General features: G+C 36.6%; 1 protein-coding gene across 2 annotated transcripts in view; it reads right to left on the reverse strand.

Moving 5' to 3' along the window:
• The window catches only part of LOC121434378 (solute carrier organic anion transporter family member 1A4-like), a 47,574-nt gene that overhangs the window by 12,335 nt on the left and 13,721 nt on the right, over positions 1 to 21,518 (reverse strand). For both annotated transcript variants that reach the window (XM_041633291.1, XM_041633283.1), the window contains exons 7-12: positions 21,071 to 21,217; positions 18,365 to 18,463; positions 14,343 to 14,564; positions 10,249 to 10,413; positions 8,916 to 9,117; positions 4,459 to 4,624 (exon numbers count right to left, since the gene is read on the reverse strand). In XM_041633291.1, coding sequence (XP_041489225.1) covers positions 4,459 to 4,624; positions 8,916 to 9,117; positions 10,249 to 10,413; positions 14,343 to 14,564; positions 18,365 to 18,463; positions 21,071 to 21,217 — 1,001 coding nt within the window. The remainder of the gene's footprint in view (positions 1 to 4,458; positions 4,625 to 8,915; positions 9,118 to 10,248; positions 10,414 to 14,342; positions 14,565 to 18,364; positions 18,464 to 21,070; positions 21,218 to 21,518) is intronic.

Below are 21,518 nucleotides of genomic sequence, written 5' to 3' on the forward strand. Positions count from 1 at the left end.
TGTTGCAGCAATGAAATGCCAAGATTAACATCCCTGCAGTCTCTACAGTCTCAGAAATGTACAATAAACCACCTCATGTTTCTGGGAAGACCATTATAAAGCATAATTAAAAAGTCATTATTTAGGCTGTACTAAAACATTGAACAACAATTGGCAAACTCTCAGAGGTACCAACAGCTCTACCTTTAAAATTGTTAACTAAGAAACCTTCATGGGTTAAGCAATGGCCATTAACAAAAGGGAAACTACAGTCCTTAGAACAGCTGATAATGGAGCAACTAGATACTTAAGTTGAGTCTTAAGTATACCTACGACTCAACCAGCCATTGAAATCTCTTGTGTTTGTTGTTAAAAAAAATTCTGGAAAATGGAGAATGGTAATGGGTCTAAGAATTGTCAATACATTTATTTAGTCACTGGGTTCTCTAAAATCTGAAATTCCTTTGCCTTTCCTATTTCCTAAAGGATGGCCTTTTATATTCATTGATTTAAAAGATTGTTTTCACTATATCTCTACAAAAAGACAGAGAAAAAATTTGCCTTCACAGTGTCTACTTAAAATATCAGTCTACTAAAAGATAACAATGGAAGATTCTCCCATAAGGAATGTTAAATAGCCCAACCCTGTGGCAATTATTTGTAGGTCAGCCATTATAAATGATGCATAAGAAGTTTCTTCAATCTATAATTTATCATTACATGGATCACATTTTACTATCTGACTCAAATGTAGAGACTTTAGAAAGAATGTTTAAAGAAGTAAAGAAAATTTTGTCTACATGGGGATTACAAATTGCTTCTAAAAATACAAAGAGTAGATTCTACAAATTACTGAGGTTATAAAATAGGTTTAAAGAAAATTAGACCCCAAAAGGTACAAATTAGGAGAGATTGATTGCAGACTCTTAATTACTTCCAAAGATTGCTAGGAGACATTTACAATCTACAGCCCACTCTTGGAATACATCCTAATGACCTGATTAATTTAAACAAAATCTTACGGGGTGACATGGATTTAAATAGTCCCAAGAAATTATCAGCTGAAGCTGAGAGAGAATTTACTTTGATTAAAGAGAAATTACAGAAAACACATGTGCATCCTATGGATCTAAATCTTAACTGCATTCTGGTTATATTAGTTTTCAAATATTCCTCTATAATAATTTTAATGCAGAGGGAAAATATTATCTTAGATTGGATCTTTTTACCATATAAACTGAGTAAAAAATTAAAAGCTTATATAGAAAATGTCTCTGAGTTAGTTATAAAAGGAAAAATTAGATTTAATTAATTAATGGGAATAGACAAAAAAATAGTACCTTTTAATAAAGTTGAAATTGACAAATTATGGGAAGAAAGTGAACCCTGACAAAGATCTCGCAGTAATTTTGGGGGAGAGATTAACAACTGATACCTCCAAAGCAAGAAATTTCAACTTATAAAGAGAACTAATTGGATCCTTCCTCAAATTGTATAAGACATACCAATAATTGGGACCCCCTACATTATATACTGGTGCAAATAAATCAGGAAAGGCAGGTTACAAATCAGAAAATTTAAGTTAAATATAACAAAGCCACTATTATTCTGTTCAAAAGTCAGAATTATGTTATTCTCATGGTACTAAGGGATTTTAAAGAACCTCAAGTAGTTATTGATTTGCAGTGTGTAGGAAGAGTTTTTTTGTATATTGAAACTGCTGAATATATACCAGATAATACAGAGTTGACTTTATTACTTATTCAGGTACAAGTTATAATCAGTAATAGGTATCATTCCATGTATTTCATACATAATCTATACTCTATGGATCTGCCAGGTCCTCTAGCACAAGGTAGTACAGATATTAATCAATTATTGATTAAGAATGTGCTGAGGGTTTCAGAATTTCTTAAGAAATATCACATAAATAGCAAAGGATTTTAAAAAAGGACTTTTCCATCACATGGCAACAAGCCAGGGACACTAAAAAGACCTACTTTTTCTTCCACAACCTGCAGGACATAACCCAAATGGTACTCAAAAAATGAAATCTGGCATATAGATTTGGCCTTTGTTGTAGAGTTTGAAAAACTAAAACATGTACTCCACACCATTGATACCTATTCAGGTTTTCAATGGGCAATGGCTTTGAGTTTGCAAAAGAATGATTTAGTAAACACACTTTTACTAGAAGTTATGATCATCATGGGTATACCTGCACAAATAAAAATAAACAAGACTCCAGCATACAGTTCCAAGGAAATAAAACAGTGTTTTGCTTATTATAAAACTTAAACCTTTCATTATAGGACAACTATTGAAATATTTTTTCTTTTATTTGCTAATTACCTTAGACTAAACATTTAGCATGCATTTTTTTTTTGTTTTTTTCGAGACAAGGTTTCTCTGTGGTTTTGGAGCCTGTCCTGGAACTAGCTCTGTAGACCAGGCTGGTCTCGAACTCACAGAGATCCGCCTGCCTCTGCCTCCCGAGTGCTGGGATTACAGGCGTGCGCCACCACCGCCCGGCCCTAGCATGTATTTCTTGCTTGATGTTATTCATGTTTGTTTTAGTTCTATTTTCATATATGACTTTACCTTTTCTTTTTGCCAGACAATACTTGATATTTGTTCCAATAATACCTATAATATATATATATATATATATATATATATATATATATATATATAATGCTTAGAACTTTCTTATTTATACAAAAGGGGGAGGTGTTGTGGGGATTCATTTAGCCAATAGCATTCTGGGTCCTGGCCCATTAGAGTGTGGTCTGAGGTACTATAAATACAGGTGAGAAACATGCTCTCTTTTAGCTAGTGGTCGATATTCTGGTTGAAGTTCTCAGGACCCATAGCACAGAGAACCACAGCAGATTTATTTTTGTGAGTGTTCCCCAATAAACATTTGTTATCATTTGTAATGGGCTCTTGCAGTCTTCCTTAATTACTCCTACATGTATCTTTTTCATTTATTTGCTTGTTTGTTTGTTTTTCTTGTACTTGCTGTGCATATGTGTGTGTTTGTGTGTGTACGCCTGATCAACTTTGTGTTTATGGGTTGACAAGTGAATGCCATGGCATACATGTAGAAGTCAGGGGTAAGTTATGGGAGTTAGTTCTCTTCTCTCATGTGTGGCCTTAGGATGTAGCTGTGGTAATAGTGTTTGGTGACAAATGTCTTTACACACTGAGCCTGCACATACTCTTCTAGCCTGCACATACTTTTTAAAAAAAGTAAATAAATTCTGCTTTGTTTTGTTTTGACCCTAGTACTAAGGACTAAAACAAAATGTTTCAGAATGTTTTTGGAATAGTTAGGTGCTTACAAATAAAGTCATGTCCCCTAAGAAAATGGTTATTTCAACAATAAAGCCAATTGTTTTCTGATTGTTATGATAATGGGTCTGATTCAAAATCAAAATTTATATTTCATTTTGACTATCAGCCATCTCTGTAAGTATTATAACATGTTTAAGGCAAGGAAAACGCTTAACTCTTTATCTGTTAAATTATCATGACGTGGGATGCAGAGATACAAGAGTCTGTAAATATCTGTACAAGGGTGAGGACCTGAGTTCAGATCCCCAGCACACATGTGAAAAATGCATGTGTAGAGAAAGTACTTGCAACATTGGTGCTCTGAAGGAGGGAGCAGGTGACTCTCTGGGGCTCACTTGCCAGGCAGCCTAACTGTATCAACAAATTTCAGGCTAGAGAGATCCTGTCTCCAAAGAACAAAGTGGATGTGACCTGAGAGTCCACAGCTGAGGTAACATTTTGGCCTGCATATACTCATGCACCTGCACACGCACACACACACACACACACACACACACACACACACACACACAACTACAATAAATAAGTAAATGAATAAAAGAGGGTCATAATATGGAAAATTAAGTTTTCTGTGTGTTTCAACTACAGAGGTATTTGAGGTCAGCCTGAAATTTATAAGACCCTATCAGTAAAGAGCAGATTCTATCCAGAATATTTTCAATTTTAATGTTTATTTACACATATACTTCTGTATCTGTGTGTATTCAAATAGGTGGATGTGGGTGCTGGAGGAAGGCAGAAGAGAGTGTCAGATTACCAAGATTGTAAGCTGTCCCATGTGTGTGCTGGGAACCAAACAGCTCTACTAAAAGATCAGCAAGTGTACTTACAGCTATGCTAGCTCTCCAACTAATCCTCGAATTTTAACTTCATTAATTTGTATAATAATTTCAGATGCCTTGAAATTACAAAATAAATTTCAGATTCTGTCAAGGTTTTACATAACATCTATGAATTATAATTTTAAATATACATATGTAAAGTAGTTAGTGGTTCACAAAATATATTAGTCCATTTTAAGCAGGGACTAATTTTTGTTTGTTAGTAGATGTGGTCTTAGATCATAGCACATATTAATACAGCACACAAAGCATCACTCCCAAGCACTGCAAGAATGTATACCATGTTGATTCCTGTTCCATCAGAGTTTTCACAGCCTGCAAGGCAGGCTGACATGTATGATAGGCCGTTGTCTCCACACACTGGATCCCATGTTTTCGTTAAACAGTTACACGCTTTGCTGCACTCGGCAAGAACATTTTTCTTTACATACAAAGGCTGTTGAATTCTGAAATTATTAAAAATAATGTTATTGATTCTGAAGAACCACGCAAACCCTTTGTTTTCTTATCTTCATCTCAGTCAGTTCACATGCATTCATGCACATACGCACGTGCATGTACACATACAGACACACACACGCAGATGGAAAGACAGACAGACAGATGGGCAGAGATACAGAAAGTCACACACACGGGGGGAGAGATGGGAGAGATGAGAGGGGGGAGAGAGAGAGAGAGAGAGAGAGAGAGAGAGAGAGAGAGAGAGAGAGAGACTTCATTTAATTCCCCAGAACAAAAACAGAAATCATCCAAATATCAATGTGTTATCTCTATACTCTGTTTTTTTGGCCAAAAGTTATCTGTTCCAGTGTTCACTTTGCTGCTTTTTCAATTACTTCAAAAATAAACATTAGGTGCATACCATATATGAGAAAACTGTGCTGTTGGATCTTTAAAAAATGAAGATTGTAATTTGTCATTGATCTGCATGATGGGCTGACCTGAAGAAATTGCAGTTTCCAATTATAAAATATATATAAGACATATATGTGGATTGGGTAACTACACATGCTCTTCTGCAATAGAGCATGCCCCATATTTACAAAGGGACTGAAAGATGATAATGAGGAAGCTAGGGTCTGAATTCAAATTCTGTCGCTCAAGCACAGTGTGGAGGTCAGCATGACTGGAGATAGAGTCAGTATACAGAATTCTATGGTATTTTTGAAGCCATTTTCTGAAAATTTAGTAATTCACCATGAGTTTTATTCTCTACATCTACAAAGTGAACAGAATAATTACTTTCATAAAAAGAGTTTCAAATTAGATAATGTATATAATTATTCATAATTTTATAATGAAATTATTCAAATTTTAAAACTTTTAAAGATCTTGAAAGGTCTTTTAATCTCTGCTCCCATCTCTCTCACACACATACACACACATGTGTGTGTGTCTCTGTGTGTTCATGTGTGTAAACACACATACAACAGCATGCATGTGGAGGTCAGAAGACAATCTTCCACTCTTTTAAAAACAGAGTCCCCAGTTACTGCTGCAAATGTCAGACTAACAGGCCTGTGACCTTTCAGGTTTTCCTGCTGTGGCTCCCAGCTCACAATAAGAGTCCTGGGATTACAGATACTGTATCATGTCAAACTGTACATGGATTCTGGTAATCTGAACTCAGGTCCTTCTGCCAGTCCAGCAAGTATTTTACTGTGCCCACTCTCTGGGGCATGGATCCACATAAAACCCTAAAAAGGATTAAAAATGAGGGCTTCTAGGCCCACAAAATGGGAAGCAAGCACAGTTTCTTGGTAGCCATATTTTTTCCCCAGATGGGCTTGTAGCAAGCAGGGGTGCCACTTGCACCTTTAAGAGAGATGTAGTAAAAACTGTGTGGCTTTTATAAACAGAAGCTTCCTGATCTGCAAGCACAAAGGGCTCTGACTCTTACAAGAGGTCCAGCTTTGGAACATTTGAATGGGGTTTGTGAGCAGAGTGGTACAACTCACTTAATATCAATATAGACCTATTGTTTGCAATATTGGGCAATGTGCATGGCTCTCAGAGGCAGGAAACATGCCTTCACCATGTTGGACTGGGTGGAGCCAACAGGTAGGACCATGGAGATGATCCTAGCCATGCCTGCTTAGGATTAAAAAAAGCACTTCTGATCAGAAAATAATTACAGATATGCAATAAAGACAGATTCAGATGAAAAAGACCTCTGAAGGGTCACAGTATTGGATAAATGTGCATAGACTTGGAAGAGAGAAGAGGAAAGTATTGGCAGTTATAAAAAGAAATACTTTTAAAGAATAAAGCAGAATCTTTAAAGAGACAGAGAGTCATAGGTTAAAAGAGTAAGGAAAAATAAGTCATGTATATAGAACATACACAGAGAGTCTGGATTATGTATATTATTGTGTTTTCTTTGAATTTCTGACTGTGAATAAGCTAAGTACAGAGAGACATTTCATTGTACAAGATGCTAAGCTAAACCAATATATATATTTTAAAAGTATTTTGACTTCAAAATATGGGTCTAAGGACATGCTGCTCTGGAAAAGAGGTTCTGCTTTTGTTTCCACAGAGGATGAGAATCTATATATTCTTTCTAGACTAATGTGGTTTGATTGAGCAACACCCCCTGAAAATTCTACATAATCCCCAAAAATTACTTCACCCAACAAAAAGCAGGAATCAGTTTGGAGAGAACTATGCTCAAATTTCAAAAATGATTATTTATGAATCTTTGTTTACTTTTAAAGGGGGATATGCAATAGAGATAAATAATTTGCATTAGTATACATCTTGGCTTATTGATACAATAAACTTAGTTATATGCATATTTATTTTCTTGATTAAGGTATTGTATTTGTGCAGGTAATATTTAGTTAAGAAATTCAAATTAATAGATAGTCATCTATAATAGTCAAACTTGTAGTAATGTTTCTTAGGTTTTCTAGGTGTACAGAGATATATTTTAGATGGCTCAGTATTCTCCACACTTTTCAAAAACTAACAGAACAAAGCATTTAAAATGTTTTAGCACTTTTCATGACAATGAGACTCATCTGCTCCTGGTAGCACAAATATAGTTCAAGAGGATAATGGGCATCAAAGAGGCTTCTTATGGAGTTGGTTAGCCATATGGGCAAGAAACTGCTCTTTCCTGAACTGCTTGATGTTCTGTCGAATGAACTGGACATACGGGACCCACAGAAGAATGACTACTGAAATTTCTCAAAGAAGATGAGACAGTCTTCCAGAGTTCCTGTTTCATGAAAGTGTCTGCCAGGAATTCTGCAGGATGCAGAAAAAAGTTACTGAAAAACTGCCAATATAGGTGGAACTGTCTTTGAAATTTCCTGTTTCATGGAAAATTTTGCCAAACTTTATCAGCCTGTAGGCTGAGGATGGGTGCCTCAATGTTACAGAAGAACTTTTGGTGATTGTCCAGGCAGCAAGAGGCCTCTGTCAATTGTAGAGTTTTGGAAGTTGCTTACAATGCACTTCCTGTTTCCTTAGGCAACATTTTATTCTTCTGGAGTCTTTAATGGAGTTGAGGAATAGATAGTTATAATTATAGTTTTCCTCAGTTATGATAAAAGATAAAGTAGATATAAATATTGTAACTGTAATTCTTGCTTGACTCCTGCTTTGTTATAGATAATTTTAGCATGTTAAAGTTAAAACCTTCCGCTTTATTTAGAACAAAAAGGTGAGGTGATGTGGAATTCCCCTCTGCACGCTGTGAATGTATTTAGTTAATAAATATAGAAGCTGCTTGGGCCTATTACTGAGCAGAATAGAGTAAGACAGAAATTCCAAGCAGAGATAGAGGGCAAAAGCAGGTGGAATCAGGGAGATACCATGTAGCTGCTGGAGGAGACAGACACCAGAATCATTGGTAGACCAAAAATTCATGGTGATGTACAGATTAATATAAATTGGTCAATTTACGATATAAGAGTTATCTAGAAAGATGCTTAAGTTATTTGCCAATCAGTACTTTAATTAATACAGTTTCTGTAATTATTTTTGGTCTGGGTGGCCAGGAATGAACACACAATCCCCTCCAACATTTTACCACTGAGTTGTCAACCCAGAACTTTTAAAGGAACCACCATGTATATGTTTTATTTCATTTTAACTGATTTGTTAACAGATTTTATAACTGTGCTCTAAACAAAGTGTTACATTTCCCATGCTAATATAGAATATGACCAGGAAACTCTTAAAATACAAAGTCTAAGACTAGGGTGCACATGAGATGTAACTATACTAGTGATTTATACAAATATTATATATATAATGTATATACATATTATATATAATTATATATTATAATATATATATATATTGACTCATCAGTATTAGATTCAATTATTCTAAATTTTTACCCACTGTAAAAACATATATTTTTTTTGGTCTGTATAGTCAACCTTTAAAGAAATCTGTTGTTATATAATCAACGTTTAAAGCTATCTGGTGTTTAAATACATATATAATTTAAGCTTGAAAGCTCCAGGAAATTTTCTTTATTACACTTTAAAGAAAACTACCCATATGTACACAGAATCATAAATTTCTCACTGATAGTCCCCTGACCTCTTTAATAGGTTCACAACATGGAGTGCAATAGTATTGATGAGTGAAAGAAAAGTACAAGATAACCATGGATGACTGCAAATAAGTTGTAGTAAAATGACTGGTCATGTACAATCCTTGTAGAAAATGGATTAGCAATTGTGAAAATGGTATTTTCTTCCTTAGGAAATAACATACCGTTCATGTTCATAAGATGTAGTTAAGCCAGCAACTGGGAAATTATCACAGGCCCACATCCAGTTTAAAAAAAATAGAAGGTACTCAATAAGAGATAAACAGAATGCTATGTATGCAGCTTTCTTGACAGTTATCTTGAACTTTTTCATAATCAAGCCACCAATTAAATATCCAATGCATATTGGAGGTAAGCTATAAACACCTATAAATGCAAATAAAATAGTATTAGTAAAAGAGCAGAAAATAAATGTTATCAATTTTTAATACATTTTAAATTATTATTTCTCTCTAATATACAGTGATCCTAACCACCACCAACTCACATATTTCAAATATCCCATAAATGTCACTTAAAAAAACACTTGGCATTAATTAATTATTTGAAACAAGTTATAAACACCTTATAACCATCTCTCTCTCATGCACACACACACAAATACACTAGGTATTTCATGTACTTCTTTCCACTCGATTTTTAATTTGACTCGTCCCTAGGTAATTTTGAAGGTCACTGTGGATTCTATGCTTGTCAAGTGTAGAAATTTCTGTAAATTGCCTGTTACCCAGAATTCTTCCTTCCTGAGTCACTTCCCAAGCAAAAAATCATAGAAAAATTAAAAAAAAATGAGAGAGAAAATCCTTCCTAGTTTGCATTCATACAACATCAACCCCAGACTTGAAAAAAATTATCAGTCCTTTTCAGTGCCATGCAGTTGTGTTTAATTTTATCCATCTGAGGGTAGGGACTTGAATTCTCAGCGAACTGCCAATAGTGTGGATGCTTTCAGCCTATGGCTGTCAGTTTTCAAGAGTAAATGAATCCAGGAAAGACCCAAAGATAGGTAGGATCCCTGAATTTGGTACACTAACAAGAAAGGAAGAGTGTGGTTGTCCAGATTACTCAGACCACCAGGAAACCAAGTAACCAAATTAGGAATAATGTATAAGGCAAGAATTGAAGCCCAGAAATAAAACCTGGGAGTAAGATACATAATTCCAGTAACTAAAATCTATATTCCTCTTTGAATTAAAATATTGACTATCTAAAAATTGACTGACATAAGGACCCCCAAATATTTCCATAATGATGATGATTTTCATTTAGATAGGAGAGAGAACAGAGACGGTATTTCTGGCCTCTTTTTTTTTTCTATCCATTCTTGATTTACCTGAAGACTGGAAAGAAGATATTTACAAGTATGGTAGCAGTATTCAATTTTCTTGCAGTTTCCTGGTCACATCATCACCTTGTTAAGCGAGTCCTAGGGTATACTGTTCATGATCAACCTGGAGAAAGGGGAACTACTACTAATGTGATAATAAAAATACATACCTATGAGAAAGATTATCTCTGCAGTTGATTTTCCATATTGCTGTTCCAGGTATTTTGGCATAAAGGTAAAAGTAATGATAAATGAATTGACCTGGAGCACACTAATAAGTGTGAAAAGCATATAAATCGGATTGCAGAAGAGACTTTTCATAAATGGCAAGAAATCTGAAACAAGAGAGTGTCAACATCATCAACATAACCTGGCCTTGCATTTTGTGTTCAGTGTTTTCCTAAAATTTTATAAATTCTGCATTGCGACACAAATACATTTGATAAATCTTTACCCCATTGGGCTGAAGTTCTACGTCATTGTTTAAGGTGCTCCTGAAAGTTAGTGCCACAACTGGTTTTGAAAGAGAATGAGAATCCAGATAAGTCATCAGGCAACCTAAAAAGACATGGCATCCTATCTGTGGTTACATTATTTTATTTGTTTTCCCATTTTTTTCTGTTAATATCCTGCATTAACTAGAGAGTTACTAGTCTTTTTCTCTTGAATCTATAAGGGATTCTCTTTGATGAAGTTTGAGTTCAGATACTGATGCTATAGTACTTGATACAAAAAATAGATAAGCTAAAATCTTAGGAAAGCTCCAGAAATCCCGTTGCAGTTCAGCCAACCACAGCATTCCTGCTGGATTTTACAACAGACCATTCATTAGAAAGCACATAGTGATATTTTTAAACATCTTAACACATGGGTCTCACTGTAATAAAAGCCTGCTCATTTGTTGTATTCCAAGCAACTTCCAACTAATGTAATTGGAACTCCTCCTTGTTTAAAAGGTGAACATCTAGTTTTAGCCCTTCTCTAGTAAATGGATTGAATCTCACAGAAGGTAATGAACTCCACACTTAGTAATCTCTTTCCTTTTTCATCTCTATGTTTTCTATCTTGATTTTCTAAGTTTTTACTATTCTTAATAAATTGCCTAATATTTTTGAGAGTAAAGCATCAAGAAGAAACCACTAAGAAGTATAGGCATAGAAATTTAACAAAAAGAAGTGAAATTTAGTGACAAATCCATCTTTATGAATGACAGGGTTACAATCAGAATTCCCAGAAGCTTTTGAACTCACCTGTGTTTGCTGACATCCCTGTTATCCTAAATAAATTTCCACAATTCATGTTGATTTTCTATATGTCTTATATTATGCTAAGTGCTTACCTAGTTTTGAAAATCATGTTGACCTGGCAGGCCACACAATCACACATAACAATCAATATTAGCCCTTTCAGGAAAATCCTTAAAATAACCATGATTCTAAGAATGCTAAAGCTTCTGAACTAGTTTACAGTGTTACTAGCCCAGCAATGGTCAATAGTGATTAAGGTAGATGTGTGATTGGTGTGGGAGGTCCTTCTATCTATGTATTGCCTTTATTGGTTAATGAATAAAGAACTGGCTTGGCCTATAGCATGGGAGGAAAAAAGGCAGAGTTAGAGAAATGCCATGGAACTGTCACTATAGATAAACATGCTGAAATTTTGCTGGTAGGCCATGACCTTGTGGTAATGCACAGATTAATAGGAATGGGCTAAATTAATATGTAAGAGTTAGCCAATAAGCAGCTAGAGCTAAGGGGCCAAGCAGTGATTTAATTAATACAGTTTCGCTGTGATTATTTCAGGTCTAAGCTAGTTGGGCATGCTGGAAGAACAAGCGGTCCCTCCTTCTACAAATTGGCACCATCATTGGTAACTACATCCATATAAAATCTAATAGGGCTTGAAAAGGAATTCTTGACAAAAAAAAATGCAGAGCTTAACACAGCTTCTTGCTGTTTGCTGGTGGCATGTTGCAGGTTCTTTAAGAGAGGTTCTTCTTTTGTTTTCACAGAAGATGAGAACCTGTGGATTACTTCCAGACCAATATGGTTTGATGGAACAAGGCTTCCTGAAAGGTTGCTGGGAACCTCGCCCCCCAAATTACTTTGCCCAACTGCTGACTGAGATGAACCAAGCACACAGGATAAAATATTAAAGGCGAGGTTATCAGTGCCCCCAAGCACAGGAAGCTGTTGTATAAAAGTATATCCACATTCCCAAATATTGTCTATAAATGTTTGTTTACATTCAAAGGGGGATATAATATAGATATGAATAATTTGCTTCCTGTTTACTTATGAATGATGGGGGAGAGTCTTCTGTTTTGTGTTAATTTCATTGGTTAAATAAAAAGACTGTCTTGGCCCTAATAGGACAGAAAATTAGGTAGGCGGAGTAAACAGAACAGAATGCTGGGAGAAAGAAGCCGAGTCAGGCAGTCACCATGCCTCTCCTCTCCAAGATGGATGCAGGTTAAGATCTTTTGTGGCAAGCTACCACCTCATGGTGCAACACAGATTATTAGAAATGGGTTAATCGAGATGTGAGAGTTAGCCAGTAAGAGGCTGGAACTAATGGGCCAGGCAGTGTTTAAAAGAATACAGTTTGCATGTACTTATTTTGGGGCATAAGCTAGCCAGGAGGCCGGGAGCTGAAGCAGCAGGAACACAGCCCTCAGCTCTTCACTATAAGGTAATATCATATCCTTCTGGAGTCTTTGATGAAGTTGAAGAATTTATAGTTATAGTTTTCACTAGTTATGATAAAAGATAAAGTAGATATACATATTTTAACGGTAATTCTTATTTGATACCTATTTTGTTATATGTAACTTTGTTAAAATTAAAGTCTTCCTTATTGTTTGAACAGAAACAGGGAAATGGTATGGGAAGTCCTTCTGTCTATCTGTTGCTTTTATTGGTTAATTATTAAAGAACTGGCTTGGTCTATAGCATTGGAGGAGGAAGGCACAGTTAGAGGGATGCCATGGAGCTGCCACCAGAGTCAGACATGCTGAAACTTTGCTGGTAAGCCACAACCTCATGGTGAGGCACAGATTAATAGAAATGGTTTAAATTAATATAAGAGTTAGCAAATAAGAATCTAGAGCTAATTTGTCAAGCATTGATTTAATTAATACAGTTTCTGTGTGATTATTTTAGATCTAAGCTAGCCAGGTGGCTGGCAAGAACAAGCAGCCCCTACTCCTACATGTGGTTATTCAGCGCATGATGCCATTGGAGGTTATGAGTGGTGGAAAAAATAGAGATATGACCAATACAATTTTCCTCACCATAATCTGCACCAGAATATCACAGAAACCCAAGAATATATTATACTGCAACCCTCATTTGACAGGTAAAGACATAGCCCCTGCCTATCTTCCAGCTATACACTGTAAGAATTTCAGAGCTCAAGCCATGCCCCTCTTGAACTAACTCAAATTTCTTGAGAATACTACAGAGGTCACCTAAATACAAGTATGAAATTAGTGCCAAGGTTCAGGAATGGGCAGTCTTGACCACTAAGCATCTCACAGATACACCACTGTTCTGCACCAGAAGTTGATAACATTTCTGTTTGTTTTATAGCAGTCTGCTCCATGGGAAACAGTTCTCATGTAAACTATCACACACCTTCAAATACAGAGGATTATGTTACCACTCATGTTTTTGCTTTCAACCTTTTGGTTTTTGGTTTTTCAAGATAGTGTTTCTCTGTAGCTTTGGAACCTGACCTATAACTCGTTCTGTAGACCAGGCTGGCCTCAAGCTCACAGAGATCTACTGTCTCTGCTTAGAATTCTGGGATTAGAGGTGTATGTCACCACCACCTGGCTATTTTCTAGTCTTAATATCAAGGATACTCATAGCTAAACTGACATTTTTCTTAGCAAACTATACTGTTACCATACGACAATGTTTTTCTCCTATTATCTTTACCTTTAATTCCTAGTTATTCATGTACTTTTTAGCTTGGACAAATATTTTATGTAAAATAGATTTTTTTAAACAGATGAGAAAACTATTTTTCTTATTGAGTATCCAGATCGACTTGAATTTTTCAAAAGTCTAATCTAAGATACGATGTTTATAAAAATATACCCATTGTTTCCAAGGGATAACTTGGGAAGAAGTTTAACACATCTGAGTAGGAACCACTATTGACAAACTATTTTAAATCAGCACAGAATTTATCTGGCAAATGCTCAATTAACTTCAGACCCATCTAAACCAAATGCAGAATTTAAAGTTTTCCTGTTTACCTTTGGTGATTCCATGTTTTTTTCCCATGGCTTTTTCACGGTGTTTCTCTTTTTTATTGCTTTTAGTCACATCTGCATTATCCTCTAGTCCTTCTTTGGGGAGTGTTTTGGGAAGGAAGAAAAAGGGGATGCTGGTCAGGACATTCACTCCTGCACAGATCAAAAAGCCGATCCACCAAGCACCGACCCAGCGAGTATCAGTGAGAGTTATGGTCAGGTCATCTGTGGAGAAAAACAGATGTTTTGTTAGCTTGCATCATTCTTTCCTGGGTAAACTGTAGAAAATTATTAAGGATCATAATCCATCTAAACACAAAATTTGTGTATTATTTGTAAACTATTCGCATGTTTGCTCTTGTTCTTGTTTGGGCCTTGTACTATGGTGCCCTGCTTCTACTTCCTAAATTCTGGGATTATAGTTATCTGTCACTAGGCTGGGTGAATTCAGACCTTTAGAAAAAATGTCTGAGCCAGGCAGTGGTGGTGCACAACTTTAATCCCATCATTTAGGGAGGCAGAGGCAAGCAGATCTCTGTGAGTTTGAGGTCAATCTGTTCTGCAAAATGAGTTCCAGGACAATCTGAGAAATACGGAGAAACCCTGCCTCAGAAAGAAAGAAAATGTGTCCAAGATTATTCAATTGGGTAAAGTTAAAATTATCAAAGAAAAAAAGTTCTGGATTGTTATATTATTATACATAGCATAATAGTTAAAAGTTCATTTTAAAAAGAGAGTAAAAGGATTTGAGACATATTTAAGAAATTAGATTTAACCTAGTGAATTCATATCTGAAAACATCACAGTGATTGAAGAAAAGGACTGGAGAGACGGTTCAGCAATAACTAAGAATGATTGCTGCTATTGCAGAGGTCCTGAGTTCTATTAGCCGCACCCATATCAAAACTCACTACTGCCTGTAACTATGATTTCAGAACATCTGAACCCTTTTCTGACCTCAGCAGGCACCCACACACAGTGTAAACACACACACACACACACACACACACACACACAAATAAGACATAAATTAAGACAATAAAATATCACATGGTACACAATTACTTTTTTGTGTATTCATTAAGAAAATCAACTGATTTGATCTAGCAATATGTGGTGATATGTAGCCAGTGGCCATGTCATAGGAGCTGTAGACAGCAATAGATCTTATGGAATATAGCCCAGAGGATGACAAAGCTACTTAGGTACATCCTGGAGAGGCAGAGGTCCTGAAGGATTTTTTTACAGAATGTCCCTTGTTTTTTTCTGTGCTTCCTTCTGTTTGTTGCTGCCATATTCCTGCTGTATTTGTTGCAGTGCAGTTACTATAAGAAGGAATTCTACTGTATCTAGTACAGCGTTGTTGTTCTTGAGAAAAATCCCACTCTTCACTGGGCAATTAACTTGTATATAATAATTTTTATAAGAGTAATGATGTTTAGTTGAATCAATGATTTAATTAAAATTTGAGCTTAAAAGATACATGTGGTTAAGACAATTAGTAAGATGATTAGGAACATGATTTATGTTATTCTGACAATTGTTCCAATAAGAAGTACTAAAAAGACAAATATAGGGTAAAAGTCACCTTTCCCAAATATGGGATTTGCAGAGGATGGAAAACAAGAGCAAGGAAGTTTAGTGAACTATAGACCCTTGAATTATGCCTGTGAAAAAAACAGGCTGATGATTAAAGTAAATTATTTCCCTATACCTAAGGTTAGGTCTGAGCTTCTGTAAAGCAAAGGACATGGTCACTAAGACACAAAGGCAACCTACTGACTGGGAGAAGATTTTCACCAACCCCACAACAGACAAAGGTCTGATCTCCAAAATATATAGAGAACTCAAGAAACTACACTTTAAAATGCTAATTAACCCAATTAAAAAATGGGGCACTGAACTGAACAGAGAATTCTCAACAGAAGAAGTTCAAATGGCCAAAAGACACTTAAGGTCGTGTTCAACTTCCTTAGCAATCAGGGAAATGCAAATCAAAACAACTTTGAGATATCATCTTACACCTGTCAGAATGGCTAAAGTCAAAAACACCAAGGATAACCTTTGCTGGAGAGGCTGTGGAGGAACGGGTACCCTCATCCATTGCTGGTGGGAATGCAATCTTGTGCAACCACTGTGGAAGTCAGTGTTTCGGTTTCTCAGGAAATTCGGGATCAACTTACCCCTGGACCCAGCAATACCACTCTTGGGAATATACCCAAGAGATGCTTTATCAAATGACAAAAGCATTTGTTCAACTATGTTCATAGCAGTATTATTTGTAATAGCCAGAACCTGGAAACAACCTAGATGCCCTTCAATGGAAGAATGGATGAAGAAAGTACGGAATATATACACACTAGAGTACTACGCTGCGGTAAAAAACAATGACTTCTCGAATTTTGCATGCAAATGGATGGAAATAGAAAACACTATCCTGAGTGAGGTGTCCCAGACCCAAAAAGATGAATATGGGATGTACTCACTCATAATTGGTTTCTAGCCATAAATAAGGACCACGGAGTCTACAAGAGGTGAACCTAAAGAAGCTAAGTAAGAAGGTGAACCCAAGGAAAAACATATAGTTGTCCTCTTGGCTAAGGGAAGTAGACCAAATTTCCGGGGAGAAAATGGGATCTTGGGGATGGGGTGGGATGGGGGTAAAGGGAGATGGGGAGAGAAAAGGTAGAAGGGAAGGAGGGGGGACCTGGGAAACAGGAGAATTGGGATAAAGGAAAGGTGGATAGGGGAGCACGGAACCACAATTCTTAGTTAAGGGAGCCAGTTTAGGGTGGGCAAGAGACTTGACCCTAGAGTGGCTCCCTAGTGCCCAAGATGAGGTTCCCAGTTAGTTCCTTGGGCAGCTGAGGATTGGGAACCTGAAATGACCCTATCCTAGAGCAATACTGACGAATATCTTGCATATCATCATAGAATCTTCATCTGGTGATGGATAGAGATAGAGACAGAGACCCACACAGGAGCACTGGACTGAGCTCCCAAGGTCCCAAGGAGGAGCAGAAGGAGGGAGAACATGAGCAAAGAATTCGGGACCACGAGGCGTGCATCCACCCACTGAGACAGTGGAGCTGATCTACGGGGAGCTCACCAAGGCCAGCTGGACTGTGACCGAAGAAGCATGGGATAAAACCGGACTCTCTGAACATGGCGAACAATGAGGGCTGATGAGACACCAAGGACAATGGCAGGGGGTTTTGATCCTACTTAATGTGCTGGCTTTGTGGGAGCCTAGCCAGTCTGGATGTTCACCTTCCTAGATATGGACGGAGGGGGGAGGACCTAGGACTTACCACAGGGCAGGGAACCCGGACAGATCTGTGGACTGGAGAGGGAGGGGGGGGGAGGAGTGGGGGGAGGGGGAGAAGGGTGGGAGGAGGGGGAGAAGGGTGGGAGGAGGGGAAGGGAAATGGGAGGCTGGGAGGAGGTGGAAACTTGTTTTTTGTTTATGTTTTTTTCTTCTTTTCGCAATAAAAAAAATTAAAAAAAAAGAACAACCAGCAGAAAGAAATATAAAACAAAGAATTACCCTCTGGCCCTCAGATAACGTTCCCATGAGTGTCTGTGCATCTGTCCGGTGGTTTGCCTGCTCTGCAGCTCCCCTGCAGTTTCTCCGACATGGGAACTGGGCCGCTTGCAGCAATATAATTTTGAGCAGGTAATGATTATTTCCGTCTGTTATGTGAAACCTTTTAAATAAGTGCTTATCACAAACTTTTCTTTTTTAATGAAAAGATCTCTTTCATTATCCACAGTGACTGCCTCATTGAGAAAGACTTATTTGAGTAAATTGTTTGAAACCAAAGGAGTGGCTACAATGTGGTGAGAGGATGTGGGACTTTTAATGAGAAGGTGGCATTTTATCCTTACCTCTGCTCCTCTTGGGGCTGCAAACTGTAAGCAGTGATAATTTGCCTAACTGAGGATCAAAGGAGGCAGTGGTATATTAATCTGGAGCATTCTTCTACACTCTAGAGACTATACTATATAAATAAAATCTATTTTACCTGTATTCACAGATCCAATGTCTACATAAAGGGTTGCACAGAAGGATGCCAATAAAAGTCCAATCAATGGGCCAACAACCATTCCTGTTTCTAAAATACCTGGAAGTAAACAAAAATAGGAAGTTACACAACCACACAAAGAGTTTGCTTGCACACAAAAGCCTTGACTATTAATAGGTTTAGATATTAGATTTCTTTTCCTTCCATCGTCGAGCTGGGTATTAAATCCAGTAGCCTAGCCAAGCACTCTACAACTGAGCTATACCCTACTACCTTAGGTATTCTTATGTATTCGATATAAAAAAATTAAGTTTGATATGTATGTTACATGTAAATTTATACACATATATACCCATTACATGTACATATATGTGTTGCATGTACATACATTGATTCTATAAATATTAAGAAAGATGCTCCCATTGTTTCAATATAGAATGTCCCTCAGAATTTCATGGATCACAGACTTGTTTCCCAGGGGTTACGACTGAAGCCTGAAGTAACTTCCAATTCAGGGTATGATGGCGGATGTTCAGGTCATCTGGAGTAGAACCATAGCCCCTTCCTCATTCTCTTTCCCTTCCCACTCACAAGATGAATGGGTTCACTCCATCATCCTTCCTGTCACCATGGTGAACTGCCTCATCACAAGCCTCTAAACCACACAGTCCAGCAACATAGACCAAAACTTCCAAATCTGTGAGCCAAACAAATCCTTTTTCTTTATAAAATGTTATCTTAGATATTTATTAAAGTGACAGAAACCTGATTGACACAAAAACTTTATCACTCAAAGCTACATTCCACATTCTCTTTCATTCTGAGTTAAGGCCGAAGGCTGTACTATCACAGGCAGTCCTGTCAAAGCCAGGATATGAGCAAGGTCTATAGCCATGTTTTCAAGGGTTTCTGTGATGGCTAGGTTTAATTGTCAACTGTCCTGCCTAGAATTCCCTGGGAGGAGAATCTTAATAAAGTGTTGTCTACACTGGGTTTACCTGGGGCATGTCCATAGAAGACTGTCTCAATTAAGTTAATTGATGTGGGAAGACCCGGTCCACTGTGAGCAGGACCATTCCCTAGGCAGGGAGTCATCAACTATGTAAGAGTAGGGAAAGAGCTGAGCACAACCATGCAAGCAAAGACATAAGCATGCATACGTTCACTCTCTGCTCTTGGATCTGTGACAGCAGCCTCAAGCTTCTGCTACTGTGACTTCTCTATTGTTATGAAATTATAAGATAAATGAACTCCTTTCTCTCCAAGGCTGCATTTCCTCACAGAAAAAGAAATGAAACTAACACAGTTTTGAAGTGTGATCCAAAGTAGTATTATTAAATAAAAACTCTGAGTCACATATTAGGGTGAAAGCTGAATGATCAGAGCAAGCAATAAAGCAGCAGCCACAGTCACATTTTACCTCTGTGAAATTTCATACCTAAATATAAAAGATTATTGCCAAATCAGTAAGTCTTTAAATAGTGACAAAAGTTACTTTTAATTTAAATAATCTTGGTTAATCCTAACCCCATTCTTCTCTTCTATTATCTGCTTTCATTTTTGTTTGTTTGTTCTTTCATGTTAAGTAATATGTACACATTAATTGAAAAGTGTCCCTACATACAAAGTTATGGGTTTATAAACAACTACAGATGGAATTACTTAAGAACATATGCAAATTATTCCTAATAAGCTGAGAACAGTTAAGAGACAGCAGAAATAGGTATACACTCAAATGGTTTTTCCCTTAAGATGTATACATTTTAAAAAGACATGTTTAAGTAATACAAACAAAAGATCAACTTGGATAGTTATTAAAACCATAAAAAACCTGCCTGTCTAGGCCAAGAATTTAAAACAAAGGAAAATGTGTCATTAACTTCATAGAGAAGCAGGTTGCAGAGCCCCAAGTAGTAAAAGAGAGAAGATGGTAAATAAGAAACCAACTATTGAACATAGTAGAGGAGACATGATTAAAATAGTATTTGATAAGTCTTATTCTGCAAGATAGTTTACAAGAATACAACAAAAGAAAATACTAAGTGCCAAGCACAAGGTTCAACAGGTAAAGGCATTTGTCCATCAAACTTGACCCAAGGATCAGAGTTCAATATCCAGGCCAACTCTCTAAAGCTGTCATCTGAACACCACACTGCCAACAAAATGCACACACACACACACACACACACACACACAGAGAGAGAGAGAGAGAGAGAGAGAGAGAGAGAGGGAGAGAGGCAGACAGACAGACAGACAGATATAAGACTGTATTTTAAAGTACTACAGATACAAAATGGCCAATAATTAAATTGTAATATCTTATAGATGCAAGAATGATAATGAAAAGCAACAACAACAAAAAACCACAATTAAATCTAAGAAACATTTTCCAGGAAATATTGATGAATCTCTAATGCTTTAGGGATAATGTGGTAGCAACAGAAGACTGTAGGTTCAGAAGGTTAGCGGGCTCTCCAACAGTGAGAGGCTGATTGAAAAAGTGGCTTGACTGGAACTATAATTTTTAATTCTTCCATTAAATAATCTTTAAGACCAATGGTGGCATAGCACTCAGATCAACATTGTGCAAACCACAATGTGACCAAATAAATAAATAAATAAATAAATAAATAAATAAATAAATGTTTTTAGCCTCTGAAAACTTAGTTAGCTAGTAAAGATTCCAACTCTGATTTTCAAACTTACCAATATATAAAGGGGAGTTTTCAGATTTGGCAAAATCTTCTATGTAAGAAATACCCAAGGGCATGATGGGGGTTTCACCAATTCCACGGATAAAATTTCCTACCATTACATATATCCACATTAAGGATTTAATTTCTTTTGAACACTCTATATTAAAACAAGAGAAAAACAGATAAGCATTCCAACAGTCAAGTGTTACTGAGAGTTAATTCAAAATTTTCTTTGTTTCTTGGGTCACAAATCTATGATGACCATGAAAAGAGTTATGTAACTGTGCTAACTGTGACTCACTGAGTCACCCCTATTACTTATTTTGGGATATTATTTATCAATGAATTATGAGTTATTTATGCTGGAACCAATTCTCACAGGTGGCAAAGATGACTCTACAGATATATACCTCTTCCCAATTCAGTATTTAGTGACAACACATTGGTTGTGAGAATTT

The sequence above is a fragment of the Microtus oregoni genome, unplaced genomic scaffold (genome assembly GCF_018167655.1).
Source record: "Microtus oregoni isolate MIOR12 unplaced genomic scaffold, Mior012 000002F_ref0000024, whole genome shotgun sequence".
Classification (NCBI taxonomy): Eukaryota; Metazoa; Chordata; class Mammalia; order Rodentia; family Cricetidae; genus Microtus; species Microtus oregoni.